The 20,733-nt window shown below is 52.7% G+C and overlaps 1 protein-coding gene across 5 annotated transcripts in view; it reads left to right on the plus strand.

The window, feature by feature from the left end:
• Positions 1 to 8,560: 8,560 nt before the first annotated feature.
• Positions 8,561 to 20,733, plus strand: part of Dot1l (DOT1 like histone lysine methyltransferase) — a 41,321-nt gene continuing 29,148 nt past the window's right edge. For 2 of the 5 annotated variants that reach the window (XM_055607828.1, XM_055607827.1), the window contains exons 1-3: positions 8,563 to 8,877; positions 18,402 to 18,445; positions 19,960 to 20,034. In XM_055607828.1, the coding sequence (XP_055463803.1) occupies positions 8,797 to 8,877; positions 18,402 to 18,445; positions 19,960 to 20,034 (200 nt within the window). In that variant the 5' untranslated portion in view covers positions 8,563 to 8,796. Of the gene's footprint in view, positions 8,878 to 18,401; positions 18,446 to 19,959; positions 20,035 to 20,733 lie in introns of all 5 variants that reach the window. The other 3 variants (XR_008720173.1, XM_055607829.1, XM_055607830.1) reach the window with 2 other exon arrangements.

A 20,733-nucleotide genomic window follows, 5' to 3' on the forward strand; every position in this document is an offset into this window, starting at 1 on the left:
CCATCCATCCACCCACCCATGCATTTATCCATCCACCCATCCATCCACACATCCATCTATCCATCCACCCGCCTACCCACCCACCCATCCACTCAACAACATACTAGGAATCTATTCCAACTTTAACAACAAGCAGAAATGAAGGAGACACAGAGAAGTCCTCGTAGGAGCAGGCAGGCAGAGAGGGGAACAGAGTGAAGGTCAGCAGAGGATCAGAGACTGTTGACAAAACTCAGCCTCATGCTTGTCTGGGAAGGACAAGGGCCTAGGTTCAAGTTCAAGGGAAAACAAACAAAAGCATCTCAGCCTGTGAAGGCGTGAGCTGCGCTGGCTAGCAGGGGCCAGATGAGCGATTGCTCTGCAGGAGCATTCACTGAGTGACACAGTATACCTGCATGAGCCTTTTGTCAATCCTGTGACAGTAAGTGAAGGTCACTTTCCTAGCCAGCCCTGACCTTGCACTCGACACAACCTAGGGATCCCTGAGAGAACTGGGTCAACTGGGGAGCTTGTTATTCCAGACTGGAAGGTAGGCATGTTTGTGAGAGACTGTCTTAAGTGGTAATTGACAGGAGAGGCCCCGCCTGAGCTGGCCCACTAGGTGGAATGGCCAGCAGGCCTGTTTCTAGCTCCTACCTTGATCTCCTGCCCTGCTTTCCTTCAGTGAAGACTTTCTCTGGCAGAGAAGCCAGGAAGACCCTTCTTTCTTCATATGGCTTTTGGCCAGCATTTTATCGGAACAGAAATGCAACTCGAGTTCTGGGCCTCCAGTTCTCAAAAGCAGAGGCTCGGTGCCCTGCCTGCTCTCACCAAGGACCCAGGCTCAATTCCCAGATCCCACAGGGATCTGACTCCCTCACACAGACAGGCAAAACAACAACGTACCTAAAAGAAAAAGAAACTAATTTTTAAAAAGCAAAAACTCATAAGAACTGTCTTCTGACCTTTGAGGGCTGCTGTATGCTATGGTTTACATATTCATAATATATAAATAAGTATTTTTCAGAAGTAGCAGAGACAGTGCAGCCACTCCTGATGAGACCTGATAGATTAGGATCAGAAGGAAGGAGAGGAGTACCTCCCTTATCAGTGGATTTGGGGAGGAGCATGTGTGGAGAAGGGGGAGGGACGGTGGGATTGGGAGGGAAGGAGGGAGGGGACCACGGGGGGATACAAACTGAATAAAGTGTAATTAATAAAAATGAAAATTAAAAAATTACAAAAAAAAAGAAGAAGTAGCAGAGAGGGGCTGGAGAAATGGCTCAGTGGTTAAGAGCACTGTCTGCTCTCCCAAAGGACGTGGGTTCAATTCCCAGCATCCACAAGGCAGCTCACAACTGTCTGTAATGCCAATTCCAAGGGATTTGTCACCTTCACACTAATGTACATATAATAAAATTAAATAAATCATTAAAAAAAAGAAGAGCAGAAATGTAAGATGAGCATAATGAGAAAGCACTGTTTAAAAAAAAAAAAAAAAAAAAAAGAAGTAGCAGCAGAGGCCTGGAGATGTGAAGCCAGTTAACCTAACCTCCACTGTTCCACAGCCCAAACACTCTCACCCTGACCCCAAGGCCTTCATAAACTGCTGGAGCCTTGGCAGTGCAATGAGCCGGGTGCCAGCATGCCAGTCATCAAGAATTGAAACAGGCCGGGCGGTGGTGGTGCACGCCTGTGATCCCAGCACTCAGGGAGCAGGGGCAGGCAGATCTCTGTGAGTTCAAGGCCAGCCTGGTCTGCAAAGTGAGTCCAGGACAGCCGGGGCTACACAGAGAAACCCTGTCTCAAAAAGCCGGTGTTCAGAGGACACCCGTTCAATTTCCAGTTCCCTCATGGTGGCTCAGAACCATACGTAACTCCAGTTCCAAGGGCTCCAACTCCATTCTGACCACGATGGACCCCAGACACACATAGACATACATGCAGGTAAAACACACGTGCACATAAAATAAATCTAGAAAAGAAAATAGAGAGCAGGTTGAAAGTACTGTAAACCGGGCCACACCCACCTCCCCAGAAAACAAGGCCTTGGCCGCCCGCGGGTGCCTCCTTCCGCCCAGGGCGGACCACGCCTCCCGCAGGCAGCGAGTGGAGCTCTCCATGGTGCTGAAATGTCTCTGCTCTCGCCTCTCAGGGACAGTGAGCTTCCAGCCCTGGCCCCGCCCACTCCAGTCTTGCTAATTCCCGTTCCCCAAGCACTGCTTTTGTTCGTCTTGTTCTGCTTTTTGAGACAGGGTTTCTCTGTGTAGCCCTGGTTGTCCTGGAACTTACTCTGTAGGCCAGGTTGGCCTTGAACTCACAGAGATGGCCTGCCTCTGCCTCCAAGCGCTGGGGTCAAAGGCGTGTGCCATCACCGACCCGCCCTTAGGCATTCTCATGCACAGTTCAAGGTTTGCTGTGCACAAGCCTCCACCTTGTGAAGGTCAGAGGTCAACTGTGGATGTGGTTCCTCAGATTCCGTCCAACTTGATTTTGGGGACAGTCTCTCTCACTGCCCTTGACCCTGAATGGGGCAGACTTGGGTGGCCAAGTCTGGCCCCAGGGACCCCAGGGATCATTCTGTCTCTGCCTTCCTGGCACTGGAATCACAAGTGTATACCACTATTGCTGGGCCTATTGTGGGTTTTGAAGTTCGAGTTCTGACCCTCAAACCTCCATGGCAGGCACTTTCCTACCTGAGCCATCTCCCCAGCCCTCTGTCATTTGACAGAATTATAGGCATGTGCCACCGAGAGCCTGTTTTAAAACAACTTTTTATTAAATTTACTTATGCACGGTGTGTAGGCTCCTGTGCATGTGGAGGTCGGAGGATAATTTGTGGAGGCCAGTTCTCGCTTTCTACCACAGAAGGCCCAGAGCAAACTCTGGCAAGCCCCTTTTCCTGACTGCCTCCACAGCCTTGGTGGCTGCTCTTGTTCTCGTTAGCTTTACGTCAACTTGACACAAGAATGAGTTGTTTTGGGACTGGAGAGATGGCTGACCCACATGGCAGTTCACAACTGTCTGTAACTCTTAATATCTGACACCCTCATACACACATACGAGACACTGCTGCACGTTAAAAAAAATGAAGATAATTTTTTTTTTAAAAAAAGGAGTCATTTTGGAAGAGGAAGAATCAGTTGAGGAAATACTACAACCAGATTGACCTACAACCAGATTGACCTACAGGCCGGTTGTTTTTTTTTTTTTTTTTTTGGATTGCTGATTAATGTGGGAGGTCCAGTCGGTTGAACAAACCATGAGGAGCAAGCCAGTCATCGGTGCCCCTCCATGGTCTCTGCTCCAGCTCCTGCCTCCAGAGTCCAGGCCTGCCTTCTCTGGACGGTAAGCCACAGCTGTCAGATAAAAGAAACCTTTCTTTCTCAGGCTTATTTTGGCCATGGTGTTGTTTCACCACACACTTTTTTCTCTTCTTTTCTTCTTCTTCTTTTTTCGGAGACAGGGTTTCTCTGTGTAGCCTTGGATGTCTTGGATTCACTTGAAGGCTGGCTTCTAACGCCAGAGATCCGCCTGCCTCTGCCTCCTGAGTGCTGGGATTACTGGCATGCGCCACCGCCCCACTTCACTTTAGTTTAAAAAATGTTCAAAGACTGGGCTGGAGAGGTGGCTCAGAGGTTAGGAGCTCTTCCTGAGGTCCTGAGTTCAATTCCCAATAACCACATGGTGGCTCACCACCATCTATAATGAGATCTTGTGACCTCTGCTGGTGTGGATGCATTCAATGCAGACAGAACATAATGAACAAAGAAATGTTAAATGTTTAAGGATTTATCATTTTTTAAATGAATTACTCCCCCCCGACAGAATTTCATTCTGTAGCTCTGGCTGGTCTGGATGGAGTTACATCGACCAGTTTGCTCCCGATCATGGAGCGATCTCCCTGCAGCTCCTTCTCAAGCACTGGGGTAAAGCTATGTGCTGCCACCTCCAGCTGCTTATGCTATTATTTTATTTTAGTATCAATTGATCGATTTTTTTTTTTTTTGAGACAGGGTTTCTCTGTGTAGCCTTGGCTGTGCTGGAACTCACTCTGTGCACCAGGCTGGCCTTGAACTCAGAGATCCACCTGCTTCTGCCTCCCGAGTGCTGGGGCTAGACGTGTGCCAGCATCGCCTGGCCTGTTTTCTTTAAAAAAACAAAGGTTATTTATTTATTTTCTCAGTGTGTGCGTGTTTGTGTGTGCAGCTCCGTGTATGTGCATGCATGGGAGCTGGAGGACAGCTTCAGATGTGATCCTCAGGGATGCTGCCCACTCCTTTCAAGCTTCTCTTGGCTTGGAACTCACCCATGAGGCCGCAGCAAGCTGCCTCTGCTTTCCCAGGTGCTGAAGTCCAGGTGGCAGCTACCGCACTGGCCTGGCATTTGCGTGCGGTGTGTTTGTCAGGACTAAAGCAGGATTCTTATCTTTGCAAGGCAAACTTTTTACCAACTGAGCCGTTCCCCTGGCTCTTTTTCTTTATGCGTGTATGTGTGTCTGTGTTGTGTGTTCTGAGCTTGAAATACATTGTTTTTCTTCATCCCTCTCCACCTTAGATATGGACATGAGGTCTCTCAGTGAAGTTGTGTCTGGTGAGTCCAGCCACTCAGCTTCTTGTGGTATGATGCCCTGTCTGTCTTCTCTGTGCTAGGATTAGCTGGCGTCTCCAAGTTGCATTGATAAGGCTATTGGCAATCCTAACTCTATGGCAAGCACCTTTCCTTCCTTCCTTCCATTTATTTATTTTCGTTTATTTTTTGAGACAGGTTTTTCACTATAACAGAGCCCTCACAGAGATCCACCTGCCTCTGCCTCCTTGAATTCCGGGATCAAAGGTGTGTGCCACTCACGATGGAGGCAAAGCACTTTTTCAATGGCACCTACAGTGGAAAGTTTTTGTCTTTAAAAACTCAGTTATGGAGTCAGCTGTGGTGGTGCACACCTGTAATCCCAGCACTAAGGAAGACAGAGGCAGGTGGATTGCTGTCTGAGGCCAGCCTAGTCTACAAAGTGAGTCCAGGACAGCCAAGGCTACACAGAGAAACCCTGTCTCAAAAAGCCAAAAACAAACAAACAAAACCCAAACTCAGTTATGTTATGTAAACATGTTTTCATTTTAATCTCAGGTGTGAGACATGGGGCTGATTCTGATGGTCCAAAGCAGCAGATTATTTGTCTCATGTGGGCTCTGAGAGGGGCTCTTTGCCAACTGCAGATAGTTTAATTCTGAGGACTCTCAGAGTTTAGTATAAAGGCCAGAGCCCAAAGAGTATTAGGGGAAATCAGAGAAAGAAGCAGGCTGATGATCCCCTCTGAGGCTCCTGGTTCCTGTTAATGCAGTTTGAGGAGAAGTTGGAGATAACCTGAAATGAAGATTGGATTTGTCCCAAGGAACCTAATGACCCTAAACAGCAAGAAGTAGCCAAAAAGAACCACAACCCCTCTCCCCACTAACCTTTCTCTCCTACCTGGTGTTGGAGGGGATTGGGGTGAAAAAGGGAGAAAGAGGCATGAAGAAACATAAATAAAATATTTTTTAAAAGTATGCTAACAGGGGCCGCTACTCTTATTTCCCTTCTTTTTAAAAGACAGGGTCTCAAGTGGCTCAGGCTGTCTTAGGCTCACGGTGAAGCTGAGGGTGCTGTTGGACTCCTGATGGCCTCACTTCCCAGCGCTCAGGTCACCACACCCAGTTTATGAGTTGCTGGTGATGCAACCCAGGGCTTCCCACATTCTACGTCAGCCCTCTACCCACTCAGTCCTGCGTGTGGTGTTGCCTGGAACCTTCGGTCCTCCTCATCAGTTTCGGCTGTGCTGGGAGTACACAGTGTTGGGGGGAGGGAGTGGCTGATGGCAAACCCGCGTCTTCCTAGGCGATTACTCAGGCTTCCAGAAATAGGTCCGAGTGAGCACAGATATAGAGACAGAGGTTTATTTTAAGGTGTGACTCACACAATCCTGTGGGCTCTGAGCCCAAAATTAGCACAGGCGGCCAGCAGCTTTCAGACCAAGGAAGTGCTGGGAGCCACACAGGAACCTCAAAGGCAGGGGCAGGGTGGGGGCGAGACACTTACTCTTCCTCTGGGCCCACGGGGAGAGGAAGGGGCTTCCCTTTCCCACTGGACCCAGCTTTTCTACTTGCTTCTTCCAGGCGTGGCGCTGAGTTTGATAAGAAAAAGTAAAGGGGCATGTGGGGCCCAGTGTGGTGTCCTCTCGAGGTCCTGTGCCTGACCCCCACATCCCGGTGATAGGTAGTCACTGCTGCCAACGAAATAAGCCAATTCAAGCCAAATTAAAGAACAAAGGCAGGTTTGTTGGGGGCAGCTCGAGAGGGTAGAGGAGAGAGAGAACCAAAATATCTGGATTATATGGTGAAGAGCCTCTGGGTGAGAGGGGAAGCCCAGGCCCGAGAGCTAGAAAGTTCAGTGTCCTGTTACAGGTAGGGACTGAGGGATGCTGGGAGAACCTGGAGGCCAGGTCCACTTTGGTATGTTAAATGAGAACCTCAGCCTCTTGTCCAGGGTCTGAACCGGACCTCCAGCACATACCGCCCTCATATCCCAGCAAATAACCCCCACATCCAAGCACACACCTCCACATCCCACCCAGCACATATCCCAGCACTTGGGGATCTGAGGCTGAAATATCATGAGTTCAAACCTTCCTGGGCAACATATAAACACTAAATTTAAAAATCCAAGGGTGGGGTGTAGTTTCTGAGAGAGCTCCTACTAAGAATACCCCAAAGAGGGGTTGGGGGCATGGTCAGAGCCCCTGCCTAGAATCCTTATCGAGGGGCTGGGACTTAGTTTGCTGATAGAGTACTTGCCCTAGCTCCCAGGAGGCACCAGGTCCCATCCTTACCTTTGGTAAGGAGATCAAGGGGGACCTGGGAAAATTCTCCCCAGGACCACTGAAATCAGCTTAGGAATCACAATGACTGTCTTGTAGGGGAAAGTTGGAGTCTCTCTCTGGACAACCAATTTAAGGACAAGTAGAAATTGATAAACAGGGAGACTAGAGGAGGAGGGCTCTGGGAAGGAATCCTTAGGATAATATCAAGTCAAACAAGGACACTGACTGACAGGGTCGGACCTCTCTGAAGGGGAGTGAGGAGATGCAAGGTAGGGAATGTGCTGTTCAAGGTTAGGGGTAGAGTTCATCTCTGTAGGCTAAAGGAAATAAATAAAATAAAATAAAATAAATTCAAGGTCATTCTGGCCTACATAAGAGCTTCTCAAAAACACCCCATTAGACAGGGCATAGTGGCACAGGCTTTTGATCCCAGTGCTCAGAAGGCAGAGAGGCTCGGGCATCTCTGTGAGTTCGAGGCCAGCCTGGTCTACAGACAGAGTTCCAGCACTACAAAATGAGCTCCTCTCAGAAAAGGTAAAAACAAGAAAACAAAATCAAACCAAAAGCCGACAAATAAAACAACGAAGTAATCTGGGAAGAGCCCACCCAGAGTTTGGGAAGGAGGGCTGACTCCCGCTCAGGTCCAGGCTACAGAGATCCACTTGCCCCTGCCTTCTGAGGCTATCGGGATTCATGGTGTGGGCTACCACACTTGGCTATTTTATGTTTATGCATATGAACATCTCGCCTGCGTGTATATTTATGCACCAGAAGTTTGTCTGGTGCCTGCGGAGGCCAGAAGAGAACCTTGGAACCCTGGGAACCCAGTGACCAAGGGTTGGAAGCCACTGTGGTTTTGAGCGGTGGGAACTGAACCTTGGTTCTCTGATACAGCAGCCAGTGCTCTTAGCTGCTGAGCCAACTCTCCAGCCCATTTTAAGTTTTAAGGAATGCCTTCACTCTGTAGTTCAAGTGAGCCTTGAATTGTGATCCCCCTGCCTCAGCCTCTGAAGTGCTTAGATTATAGGTACCTGATCATACATTTATGGTTTGTTAATGCGAAACTGCACAAAAAGTAGGAAAACTTTTTAAAAAAAAACAAAAAACTGGGCATGGTGGTACGTACCTTTAATCCCAGCACAAGGTAGTCAGAAGCAGGTGGATCTCTGAGTTTGAGGCCAGCCTGGTCTACAGAGTGAGTTCTAGGACAGACAGGGCTACACAGTGAAACCGTGTCTCAAAAAGCCAAATAAGTAAATAAATAAGTAAAATAAATAAACAGAATGAAAAAGATAGAAAAATGAAAAAAACAAAAAAAGGGAAGAAAAAATTGAAAAAAGAAAACTGTAAAGTTAAAAGAAAAAAACTGGAAAGACAACCAGAAACAAACAAACAAACAAACAAACAAACAAAAACAGAGCCTGCGAAGTCAGGATTCGAACTTGCTCTCCGCCAGCTCTCGCTAGGTGTCCTCCGCAGGGTTTCCCCGGGTCCCCGCTTCCGGCTGGCGGGGGCGTCAGAGGGCAACCGAGGACGCGCGTGCGCCCTTGCGTGCATACGTGCTTGCGTCTGCCGGAGGCGGGCGAGTCCAAGGGGGCGTGGCGTGCGAGGGGTGGTGCGCGCGGCGCGGCGGGCGGAGGCTCTGGGCGCGCACCGCCTCCTGGCTCCCGGCCTCCCCCGCGCGCGCGCGCCGAGTGGTTCAGCCTGACCCCCCGGCTCATTGTGCCTTCTCCTCACGCCGGCCCAAGATGGCGGCGGCGCTAGACGCCCCGGGTCTGTGACTTCTACAAAGAGGGGAGCCGGGGGCCGCACGGGAGCGGCGGCCGAGGCGCAGGCCGGGCCGTCTGTCCTCAGCCGTCCGTCCCGCGTCCGCCCGCGTCCGCCCGTCGGGCTTCCCGCCGGCGGCCCCGCCCCTCCCCCAACCGTCCGCCTAGCATGGTGCGGCGGCCGCGCGCGCCGAGATGGGCGAGAAGCTGGAGCTGAGGCTCAAGTCGCCCGTGGGCGCCGAGCCCGCCGTCTACCCGTGGCCGCTGCCGGTCTACGTGAGTGTGCTGCCGGGGGAGCCGGGGCGGGGATCGCGGGGCCCCGGCGCTCCGGGACGGCGGCGGGCCGTCGGCCGTTCCCGGCCCGCGCCCGCGGCTGCCGTTGCCCGGACGCGGCGGGCCGCGCTGTCGCCGCCGGCGGCCTGGAGCTCCGCGTCAGGCGACGTCGTGGGCAGGACTGGGAGGTCGGGGGCGCCCTGCTTTGGTGTCGACCCTTGATGTAGTGCCTTCGTGTTGTCAAGCGCGTGTCCTCTACCGCTGTGGTCTCTGTCTCCTCAAGCTGTCCTCTCCTGTCGTCCCCTTATGTCCTCTTGCGTTGTCACCGCCTGGTGTTGGTGGTCGGGTGCTAATGGGACCTTAGAAAGTCTCGGAGCCGTGTCCTTCGTGTCCCTTAGGTTGTCCTCGGTCTTGGTGGCATGTTGGGAGGATTCTGTCGTGTCAGTGGGCCAGACTGAAAGGACCTTGGGGGTTAGAGGGGTTGTCACTTCGGTCTGTCCCTCATGTGTGGTCGGATGTTTGTGGACTTGGCTGGAGGGCCATGAGAAGCTGGAGCAGTTGTCTCTTATGTTGGTGGCATGGCTGGAGGAGCCTTGGGAAGCCCGGAGCGTGCCCTCTCGGGTTGGTGGGCAGGGCTGGTGAGACCCTGGAAGTTGAGGGTGTTATCCCCTAACCCTAATGACCCTTGAAAAATGACAGGCAGAGTGGAAAAGTGCCAGACGCATCCAAGGGTACTGACACTGGAGGGCCTGCAAAGGTCGTTGCCCTGGTCCCTGGTTGCCCAGTGTCTCCTTTGAGTAGCAGGTGAAGTGTCGGGATCTCTGGGTGCTGTTGGGTGAGGATGGGCCCCAAGGAGCACGTGCACCCTGGGATGCCCTTGCAGCTGGTCCTCTGCCTCTTCCCATTGGGCAGCCCTGTGTGTCCTTGAGAATCCCCACACATTCCCACTTTCAGCTCTTCCGAGGTCAGCAGGAAGGCTCAGCAGCAGATTGCTGCCACCATGCCTGTGACCTGGGCATGGCACCTGGCAGAGGGAACGCACCACCTCCTGTTAGTTCCCTATCATCCCTGTGTGCACAAACACAGGCACTCACAAACGTAAGAGAAACTTTAAAACACCTGCCTGTATGCAGGCTGGGCATGGTGGCGCATGCCCTTGATCCTGGCACTCTGTAGAGGCAGAGGCAGGAGGATCTCTTGAGTTCCAGACCAGCATGGTCTGCACAGTGAGCTTCAGGTTGGTGGCCTGTCTAGAAGGCGTCTGAGAAATTGGGGAGGTTGTTCCCTCTTGTTAATGGGACTTTGGGAAATGGCAAAAGTTGTTCTCTCATGCTGGTGGCTTCTGGAGTGGCTTTGGGAAGTCTGGGAGGCTGCCTGGTGAGACCCTGTGTGGAAGAAAGGAAGAACAAGCTCCTTACTACTTTCCTTCTTGAGATACAGAAGTTCTAACCTCATTATGAGCCTCTTTTCCTCAAGGGTCACCTCCACTCTTCCCAAGGTACAGTTCTGTGACTGTGGTGACTGTCACAGTTGAGGCCACACTTCAGCCACCCCCAACCTCCCTTCCACTGTCCTCTGTCATCTGCCTCCTACCTCTTGGTCATCTCACCGTCTCCTCTGCTGGCAGTTTTTTTCCAGAAAGTCCAGTGAATGATCAGTGAATCCCTGTGACTTGAGTGCTCCCCGGGACAACGTGAGGCTCACCTGCCCACGCTGTCCTAGGGCCTGGGGTTGTCTCTAAGGATGGACAGCATCCTTTGGGCAGTGAGCTGCTTTAGTGGTCATTTACTCTGCTAGGCACAGGGTGCCTGAGATGGTCCAGCCTTTCTATTTTCATTATTTCTTTTTTCTTGTTATATGGTGGCTGGCCTGGCACTTCCTCTGTAGCTCAGGCTGGCCTTGAACTGGCAGTGATATACTGCTTCTGCCCTAAGTGCTGGGGTGATGGGCTTGCACTCCAGAGTGTGTGTATCTGAGGGAGAGAGAAAGAGAGAGAATGTCAGTCTGTGAGAGAGAGAATGTAAGTCTGCGAACTCCAGGTACCTGCAGGTGGGCTTGTCCAAGGTGAGGTTGTCCCTGGGAGTACCAAGAAATGGGCTGCTTGGTCTCCAGCCAGCATCCCCAAAGTTGTCATATATCTGAGTGTGAAGGGTTAAAAATGTCTCCCACAACCCTGTTGGTGCCCCAGTGGAATGTTGCTGCCAGCTTTCCTCTACCCTGTTCCCTAGGGATAAAGATGAAAGTTCACCCAGTGACACTGGCTCAGCTACTGCCCCACGTGAATCAGGCCTTCAGTTGAGCCTGGCGGGAACTGGCTTTCCAGTGGCGGATGGGAATGACCGCCCAGCGCCTTTCCCTTGCTGGCCCAGATCTTACTTGGCAGGGTTGACTCTGCTGGCCCAGCCCTGCTCCTGACATCTGCAAGCCCTTTCCAGCTGTGGCTGTCACACTGCTGTCTATCCCTGAGCCAGCAGGTGGCAGGTGGGGGCGGGTTTCGGCTCTTAGCTTCACAGAAAACCTTCCATGGAGAGTTCTGCCTCTCAGGAGGCCAGGACCAGTGCCTGGCACACACCACACAGCATCAGGCTGCCATCTCAGCCCTCCGGAAGTGGAGGAGGACCAGGAGTTCAAGAACAGCTTGGCTACATAGAGAGCTCCACGCTTGCCTGCCCCACATGGATGAGGCTCTGTTTCAAGCCCCTCCCCAGGAGAGAAGCAAACAGAAGAGTCTGTTGCCCTGGGACCCCATTACTAGGGAGGAGGCTGGGCACTCAGAGCACACTGTCTTTCCCAGTCTAGTCTGTCTGTTTTGAAATGGGGTCTCAGCATAACCTAACTGGCCGTCATTGCCCCCCTCAGAGTACTGGGGTGCCAGGCATGTGCCACCAGGTCTGGCTTCAAAATCTTTTGTAAAAAGCACCTGCAAGCTACCTTTGGTGTCCCTGGGAGCACAGAGGACAGAAACACTCATCACTCCTGGCCCTGGAACTTCACAGGCAGATTAGGAACAGAGTGTGGCCCTGAGCAGGTGCCCGGCTTCTTAGATAAACTGAGTGCCCAGTTCTGAGTGCCCACACTCAGAAGTGCCCAGTTTGGGGACCAGGTTTGGACAACTGACAGGTGGGAGGGGGCAGACCTTACAACAGTTTAGGGCTACCTCATAGAATGACCCCTCTGGCAGAAAGAATGCAGTTGCCATTTTTAGCTGTTTGCTTGGTAGGCAGCTTAGGGGACAAACCTGAGAGGGAGGGCCAGGCTGGCCTTCCTGATGGTGACTCAGTAGGCCGTGTGTGGTGGCCTGTCCCTTCCAGTGAGCTCGGGAGTCCCGTGGGTGGCTGGGTGAGTCGTGCTGTGGATAGAGTGAGCCAGCCCCAGTGTGACTCAGAAGGTATTTTCTGTTGCTGACCTCCTGGGTAAGTTTCCCTGTTAATCCATGCTCACGTGGGCAGGAGGCAGGCTGCCCCTTAGCCTGCCTGTGTGAGCCAGCAATCTTCTTCAGAAGGGAAGGAACGATGACGGGGGGCTTCCATGTTTGGCAATGTGAAGCATTGGCTGTGTGCAGGTTCGTGACGAGCCTGGGGGCTGCTGGGGAACCCCCAGCTGGGCCTCTTTGTGGAAGTACTGCCCTTTTTTTTTTCCTGAGATGATCTAATTCTGTACCCAGGGAAGTTTGGCCCTCAGCGTGTAGCCCAGGCTGGCTTCACACTTTGAGCAGTCTTGTCTCATTCTCCCAGGTGCTATGAATATGTCATGCTGGCTTCAGCTTACATGTTTGATTTGTGTGCATAGATTCATGCACTTAGGAGTGTTCCAGTGTCCCCACTTTAACAGGGAAGTTGTTAGGTTAGTGAGGAAGAGCCACCTCTCCACAGGACTGCCTGTGGGAAATGTGTGACACTTAGGCAGGCGTGACTGCTTCTGCTTTATGGGAAAGGTTAGTCAGCCAGGCTCATGGGGGCTGCCCCGAGCTGACACTTGGCAGTGTTTAGGGACATTTGTGGTTGCCACAACTGGAAGAGGGGCAGCTCAGGTACTGGGCCCTGCAGAGCTGGTTTCTGGGTATCAGTGCTGTGGAGGAAGATCACGGGGTACTGCCTGAAGTTCAGGGGCACAGCTCTGCCGCCCAATCTCGGGTTGGGTAGGTGGCTCTCTGCTGTGGCAGTCCTGCCCCTCTTTTCCCACGGTCCTCGGAGTGCAAGCCAGGTTGGTTGATCCAGAGCGTGGGATGGCGCTGTGCAGCACGGATATGCAGCACCTGAGTGTTGTCTTGTTGCTGGCTTGATTAAACACAGTGCCTGTCATGGGCACCAGCTCTGGGGCTGAGCGTGAAGACACGTGGCTGCCTCCTGAGGTCCTGCACAGGCCTCACAACCACTTGCAGCTCTGCTGGTGGCCTGAGTAGTCCAGGAGCGCAGGCAGGGCCAAGCTGCTCAAGGAGGAGCTTCATGCAGTCTCCCCGCTACCTCCCTGCCCCCTCCAATTCTTCCCTCCCCTCTTTCTGTGTGTCTGGACTCCTGACTGCCTCACCTGTGCCGGCATAGCAGCTGCCTGGTTTATGTGGTGCTGGGGATGGAGCCTATGGCTTTGTGCGTGCTAGGGTGCGCTGTGCCCAGCTCATACACACAGCTCATCGTGGGGCACCTGTCCAGCCTGTGGGGAGCCCTGGGTTTCTCCCCAGCACCAAAAACCAGCATTCAGAGTACCTGGCAGGATCTGCGGATTAGTCATAGGCTAGGCAACTGTTACAGCTGTCTAGTTCTAGAACAGTCTATCACCCCCATGAGCAGTCATCTGTCCTGAGCAGCCATGAGTATACTTTCTGTCTCAGAATGACCTCTTCTGGACATGTATTGTGCAGCTCCACACTGTGGCCCTGCCTCTGCCTCTGCCTCTGCCCCTGCTCCTGGCTTGTAGCTTTTGAGTGTGGGATGGTCCAGGTTGTAGGCCCTTGAAGCACCTGTTCTACCTTCATCCTAGGATGGAGTGACAGGAAAAGAACTGGGGTGGCACCAGTGTTGATAAGGGCGTTCATATACACCAAGTAAAGTTTTTAAAATAGACTCAACTTTATTGACTTTGTACAGGCATGTGCTATGTGTGAGTGTGTCCTCTTCTGTCATTGTCTGTTCCTTTGAGGCATAGCCCTTTGCTGGACCTGATGATTTTCCTTCTCAGTTAGGCTGGAGCCAGCAGGCTCCAGTACCCAGTCTCCACACCCTGGTTGGGGTTACAGGTGCTGCGAGGGTGCCCGGCTTGTTACCTTCCCTCTGATGTAGAACAAGTTCTGTGAGCTCCTAGCCTCTCGGTGGTGCCCGTCCCAGCTAGTCAAAGCTGCCCAGAGACCAGGTGCAGTGCACTGCGGGCTGGGCAGAGCTGCTGGCCCTCCCTCAGTGCTTGTCCCAGCTCTCCTCAGACAAGGGTAACTGAGCCACTGTCCTTTGCCCTCATGCTCTGAAGGAAGAGTCCTGCCAGGGAAGGGTCTTGGTGAGCATGGTCACTCCTGTCAGTGCCTCACCTTTGTCACTTACTGGGCCTGGGCAGGTGGTGTCACAAGACCTTGTGGCTGCAGGGCAGGCAGCTGGCACAGATGGACAGGCTGGCTCTGGCCTCATCTCTGTCCTCTTAGCTAAGCAAGGACACTGTCCTCCCGTGGACCTCTGAGCCCCACCCCATACCGTCCTTCTGCCTTCAGGAAGGTGGGCACTCAGGAAGCTAGGTATCCCCACAGGCCCTGGGACCCTGTGTGGACTTTTGAGTTCAGGGTCAAGTCTTAAAAAAAAAAAAGTTCTTTAGGCTGAGTTTGTCTGTGGTCCTAGCCACTTGGGAGACTGGGTAGGAAGATTCCTTGAGCCCAAAGTTGTAGGCCAGCACAGAGAGCATCGAGAGGCTCCCAGTCCAAAGCCACTAGAGATGTTCTGGACTGAGTGCCCCCCTCTGTGTGTGTGTGTGTGTGTGTGTGTGTGTGTGTGTGTGTGTGTGTGCGCGCGCGCGCAGACACACAACCCAAACCTGGAATGTGGTATGCATTCTTGGGACAGCTGATCAGGTTGAGCCTCTATATGTCATATGACCATATCCCTATGTGGCCTTTTCTAGGGGTCTTTCATAGGATGCAGTATGCAGGGCCATGTGGGACAGCAGGAGCGGTGGGCGTTGCACACCTGGGTGAGCTGCCCACCTGGAGCCAGGGTTATTAGTCCTGCTTTGTGTGGGACTGTCTGCTGATGCCAGAGGTCACTGGCTGCACTGTCTGAGGCCTCTCCAGGCTTCTCTGCAGGATGCAGCCTCAGGTTTGCTCACTGCGGGGATCTCTGTGGTCATGCCTATTCTGTCTCCCACAGGCCTTTGGCACTGAGATGGGGATGCTAACTCCTTTAAGCTGATCCTTGGTAGGAGCCTTGTTCTGGGGTCTGTGTGCGCTCTCTGCCTCTTCTGCCCTATGCAGGCAATGTTCTGCTTGCTGTCAGTCACCCTGCGTGTGATCCGAGCAGCTGACGGGTACTGGCAGGGGCTAGCTTTGGAGTCCTTGGATCAAAGGGCTGCACCACCATGCCCTGCTTGCTGCCCACCGGCCTGCTGCCTTCTTTTCTTCTTCTTTAAATACTCAGTGTCTCCGGGTAGCCCTGGTCGGCCCTGCCTCTGTCTGTTGTGACTGAAGACGTATGCCACTGACCACTTGGCTGCTGTTTTGTAGACGTGAACTACTGTGGTGGTGCTGAGAAGAGATGGATGAGCCAGGCGCAGTGGCGTGTATATGTGAGCCCGGCAGCACTCAGGAGGCCAGGGAAAGATTAGGCATTTCAGGCTAGCCTGGTCTATATTGGTGATCCTGCTCACAAATCCAGAAGAAGTGAAGTTGCTCAGTAGGGACCAACCTCCTAGTGTTCTCAAGGCTTGGGGCTACATCACCAGCACTGGGGAAGAGGAAAGGACAAACTGTCTTAGCTGACATCCAGCAGTGAAGTTCTGATGCCTCACCACACACCAGATGTGTTAACCAGTAGAGGATGACCAGCACCTCTCATAAGCCTGAGCTCCTGAGGCTGTGCCCACCAGTCCCTTCCTTGTCAGGTGGCTGCATGCCTCTTCCTTTCCTAGAGACCAGTGAGTGGTCAGGGTGTGACCACAGCCCAAAGAATCAGCTCTCCTCACCAGCATGGCTCAGGCCTCTCTGTGGACACAGAGGGCCCAGCAGGGTGCAGAGTATGGCCCTCGGTAAGTTGGGAAGCTTTAGAACCCTACATGGGTAGAGTAATCCCAGGTAATCCACTTGGGAGAACCTCCAGTTTCAGAAAACCAAGGTTTAGGGTTGTAGCATGGTATTGGAGGGCTTGCAGAGTGTGGGTGAGGTTGTGAGTTCTATTCTCAGCCTCCTGCCTGAGCCTCCTGAGTGCACAGTCACCTGTGTTGTGTTTTCTGTTGACAGGGCTAGGCCTGTAACCTAGGGCCTTGTGGATGGCAGCCAAGGCCTGCTGCTGAGCTGCCCACCACTAAAGTTGGTGCCCTCTGCAGAGGTGCCAGGGTGTGTTAGAACCCTTCTGACTGTGTAGCGCTGCTCTAGGCCAGTGGAGCCCTCCCCTTCTCCCCTTGCCCCTCTTCCTCTTTCTTTCTTTTCTGTGTTTTGTTTTGTTTGTTTGTTGAGACAGGGTTTCTCTGTGTAACCACCCTGGCTGTCCTGGAACTCACAGAGACCTGCCAGTCTTTGCCTCCTGAGAGCTGGGATTAAAGGATGTCTTTTTTTTATTTTTTTGAAATAGTTCTGCTTATTCCGGTCTTAGCCAGTCTTGAGCTTCATGCAGCTCAGGAGACCTGCAGCAGTCCACCTGCTTGCAGAGTGTCAGGATGGCCATGTGTGCAGTCAGGTGAGGCTTTGTTTGGTTTTATTTTAAAACAAAGTCTCATTATGTAGATCTCATGTAGATTTTTCTTTTTAACATTTTTTTATTTTATGTGTACAGTTGTGTAATTTATATGTATATCTGTGGACCGTGTGTGTGCAGTGGCTGTGGAAGCCACAAGAGGGTGTCCTATCCACTGGAGCTGAAATGACAGACTGTTGAGAGCTATTGTGTGGGTCCTGGGAATTGAACCTGGATCTTCTACAAGAGCCGCTGGTGCTCTAACCACCCAGCTGCCTCTCCCACCCCAGCACTTCTAAGCCCTTTCTGAGAATAAGCTTGTGGTGGGCCAGGGCTGTGCTTGCCTGAGAGCTGTGAGAACCACCTAGGTTGAGCAGCTCCTGAGTGCTCGGACAGTGGCCCAGGCCGTATGGTGTGTCATGGTGTGAGCCCTGCCTTTCCAGCGGTGCTGAGTACCGGCACCGGTAGGTTCTCTCTGTTCTGCCCAGTCTCCAAAGCAAGTCGGGCTGCTGTCCTGCGCCCTGAGTGCTTGGGAGTGGCTGGGGTGACCTTGGGACAAGACAGCCTCAGGAGAGTGATGGGTGCACTGGATGCTGACAGCAGAAGACATGAAAGTGTGTGTGTGTGCCCGCCAGTGCCTTTGCTTTGCTGTTCTACAGTGGGAAGGAAGAGGTGGGGCAGTTGGGGACTGACAGTTGGGTACAGCCTGCTGCTGAGTGGCTTCTCTGGGGAGACGGGTAGTCGCTTCACTGCAGACAGGGCACCACCACAGACCGCAGAGCGGGGCTTAGGCGACCTGTGTGTGCTCCCTGGGGTCACTGCCTGAAGGTGAGTGACTGAAAAATGGCTGTTCCCTGCAAGACCCTCCCAACATGTGGGTCATGGAAGTTTCATGAACTTCTGAGCCCCGCACTTACTGTGCCTTCCTACCGCGAATCGTCCCTGTGTCTAAGTGCGGTCATCTCCACACAGCCACAGCAGGAGACTGCCTATGAACTTAGGTCGGTGTTCCTGGGCGGTGCTGAATGTCCCCTGCCATATGTGTGGTCGTGGCTGGATGCCTGACGCAGCACAGGGTTCACTGCAGCAGGTGATGGCCGGGCCCAGCCATGGCACTTGTGGCCTGTTGTCATGAGGCAGGCCTATAGCCATAGTCTTCCTCCAGTTCACTTCCGTCATGGAGCTGGGGCTTTGTGAAGCCGGTGCGCAGTTGAGGGTGAAGGGCTGCAGGCTCTTAGGGTCGCTGGCCCGCCTGCCCAGGGAGGTGAGAGCACTGTGCCTCCTGCTTCCTTGCCTCATTCCTTTGTCACTTTTTGTCAGTGTGTAATTCCCATCCTTGTGCTTCATCTTGAGGTGATAGATTGGAGATCTGGCCTTAAGTGGCCATGCATGTATGCTGGCGTATGCTGGCCAGTGGCTGAGGCGTCTGCTGTTTCCCATTTTGTAGGTGGGGACACTGGCTCCATGGCATTCTGTAGGACTTGCCTATACCCGCTGTCTTTGCATGGAGACAAAGGTCTGAGTCATGCTCCAGCTCAGGGGAATGAGTTGAGTCAGTCAGCATGTCTATGGGGTCCAGGTGCTGTGGGTGTGCATCGCAGAACAAGATGAATTAGGGTGCCACTGTGTGGTTGCTGGGGACCAACTGTGCGGCCTTTTCTCTTTCAGGACAAGCACCATGATGCTGCTCATGAGATTATCGAGACTATCCGGTGAGTGCTGCGTGGGGTGAGCCCTGGGGTTGGAACCTGCTTCCTGAGGCTCCCAGCACTTCTACTGTGCTGTCCTCGCTGGGACCTCCTGGGACAGGAGGAGCTCTGGCAGATGCATCAAATTGCAGGGCAGCTCTCCATCGCCCTGGCCACACACTGTGCTTGTCAGAGAAAAACCTCGGTTATTTGTCCACTCTGCCGTGCGGGAATGGAGCTCTGAGCTGCCACTTCTTGTGAGATGGAACTGGGTTTGTCTCTGAGCTCCCTATCATCCCTTCACTAGTCCCCACCTTTGGGTGGATTGGAGAAAGACAGGAATTTGAGGACCACTAAGGGCCTCCTTCCTGTGACATGCTGCCTAGGGTGCCTGCCCGTGCCTGTTGGGATGGAGCCTCTCCTGTGGCTCCTGAAACAGTGGGCATAGATTAGTGGGAGAAAAGCCCTGGCAGACGGTAGAGACCAGACTTGTGGTCAGATTGCCATTGAGTGCTTGGAGGTGGAGGCAGCGGTGTGAGTGGAGAGAGGCCATTGGCTCGGTGGATACAGAGCTGGTTTGAATTTCATCCCTGGAAGCCATGTGAAGATAGGAGAGGACCCGCTGCAGATGTCCTCTGACCGCCACATATTTTATAGTACAAGAGTCACCCTGTCTTGTGCATTCATAAGTACATATGCACACAGCCTCTACCCTTGTGCACAAATAACTGAAAGGCTCAAAGCCTTGCCTACCATCTGTTGAAAGCTTCTGGGAAGCTCTTTTTAGAAGAGTGTGTCTGGCTGCTGGAGAGAAGCTGGGCTCACGCTGTAGAACTTGGGAGGCAGAAGCAGGAACATCTCTGAGTTTCAGGCCAAGTTACAGCTTGGTCTACATAGTGCATTCAGGATAGTCGAGGCTGTGTGAAGAGACCCTGTCTCAGGGAAAAAATTTTTTAAAAAAATTATCTGCTGTATTCCAGACTGTTCTTGAACATACAACTGTGCCTAGATAGCCTTGTATGGCCTTGAACTCCTCCTGCTCTTCCCAGCCACGCCCAGCCCCTCCCCCAGAGTTTATTTATACTGTTTGTGTGTGTATATGTGTGTGGCTTTGTGGAGTTGGTTCTCCACCTGTGCCTTGGTTGCTTTTACCCTCTGAGCCATCTTGCCAGGTCCCCCTCTTTTTCTTTTCTTTCTTTCTTTCTTTCTTTTTTTTTTTTTTTTGAGAAAGGTCCCATTATGTAGCCCAGTCTGGTCTAGGATCTGGAGACCTCCTGCTCAGCCCCACTCACCAGTGCCAGGGTGGCTGGCTTTGTGTCATTGAGTTTAGCTATTGTTCTACTTTTTAACCGTAGCACATGACTTTGTTTCTTTTCCAAGTGCCAACACTGACCTTGGCCTCATAAAATCTGTGTGATTTCTCAGTAGCTCCTCATGAACTTGCACAATAGCGCACGCGAGCGAGTGTACGTACACACACACACACACACTCCAGAGTGTGGGCTTGAGGCCAGCAGCACCTCTGTGTTCTATTTCAGGTGGGTCTGCGAGGAAATCCCGGATCTCAAGCTGGCCATGGAGAATTATGTCCTGATTGACTATGACACCAAAAGGTGAGCAGGAAGGAAGTGGACCGGCTGTTGGCTGCCGCTCCAGACTGTCCGACTCCCCACACCCTCCCCAGCCACCTCTCTACGGCACCTAGGAAGCTCTCTAGTGTTCTGGCCATCCCTGGGAACCCCACACTGCACACACTTGAGTTGATGTGTGACATTACAGGGCCGATACGTGAGCTCCTGGCCTTTTTATAGCAGCAGGTCCTTCCAGAATCTTGCCTTTGGCTCTTCGTTGCTATTCCACTCCTCTGCTCCACCTCAGTAGGTGCTGGGTAAGACCGGTCCTGGCCCTAGCTGGGGCCTCCTTCTGAGCAGAGTGGGTGGAGAAGTGAAGGCATCCCTGGAATGCTGCCTGCAGTGGAGTTTGTTTTTCTTTGAGACCGACCAGCCCAGGCTCCACCTCCTTTCAGAGCTTGCCTCATTCTGGGCTCTGCCTGCAAAGCTTTGCTTGACCTCTGACCTCATTTTGAGAAAGGACTTGTGATGCTGGCCAGCCTTAGTGACCTGAGCCAGTCCCCTGGCTGGGCCTCCCACCCCATGACTAGTATCTGAGCGGAAGAGAGCTCTATTGATCTTGATCTTCTTTTTATTAAATGCTTCTACCTCCCTTCCAACCCCCAACCTGGTAAGAGACAAAGAAGGTTAGTGGGGGCAGGGGGCGGAGTTCTCTCTGCTACTTCCTGCAGGGTAGGGTTC

Source organism: Psammomys obesus, unplaced genomic scaffold, assembly GCF_907164565.1.
Source record: "Psammomys obesus unplaced genomic scaffold, mPsaObe1.curated_primary_1811, whole genome shotgun sequence".
Lineage (NCBI taxonomy): Eukaryota > Metazoa > Chordata > Mammalia > Rodentia > Muridae > Psammomys > Psammomys obesus.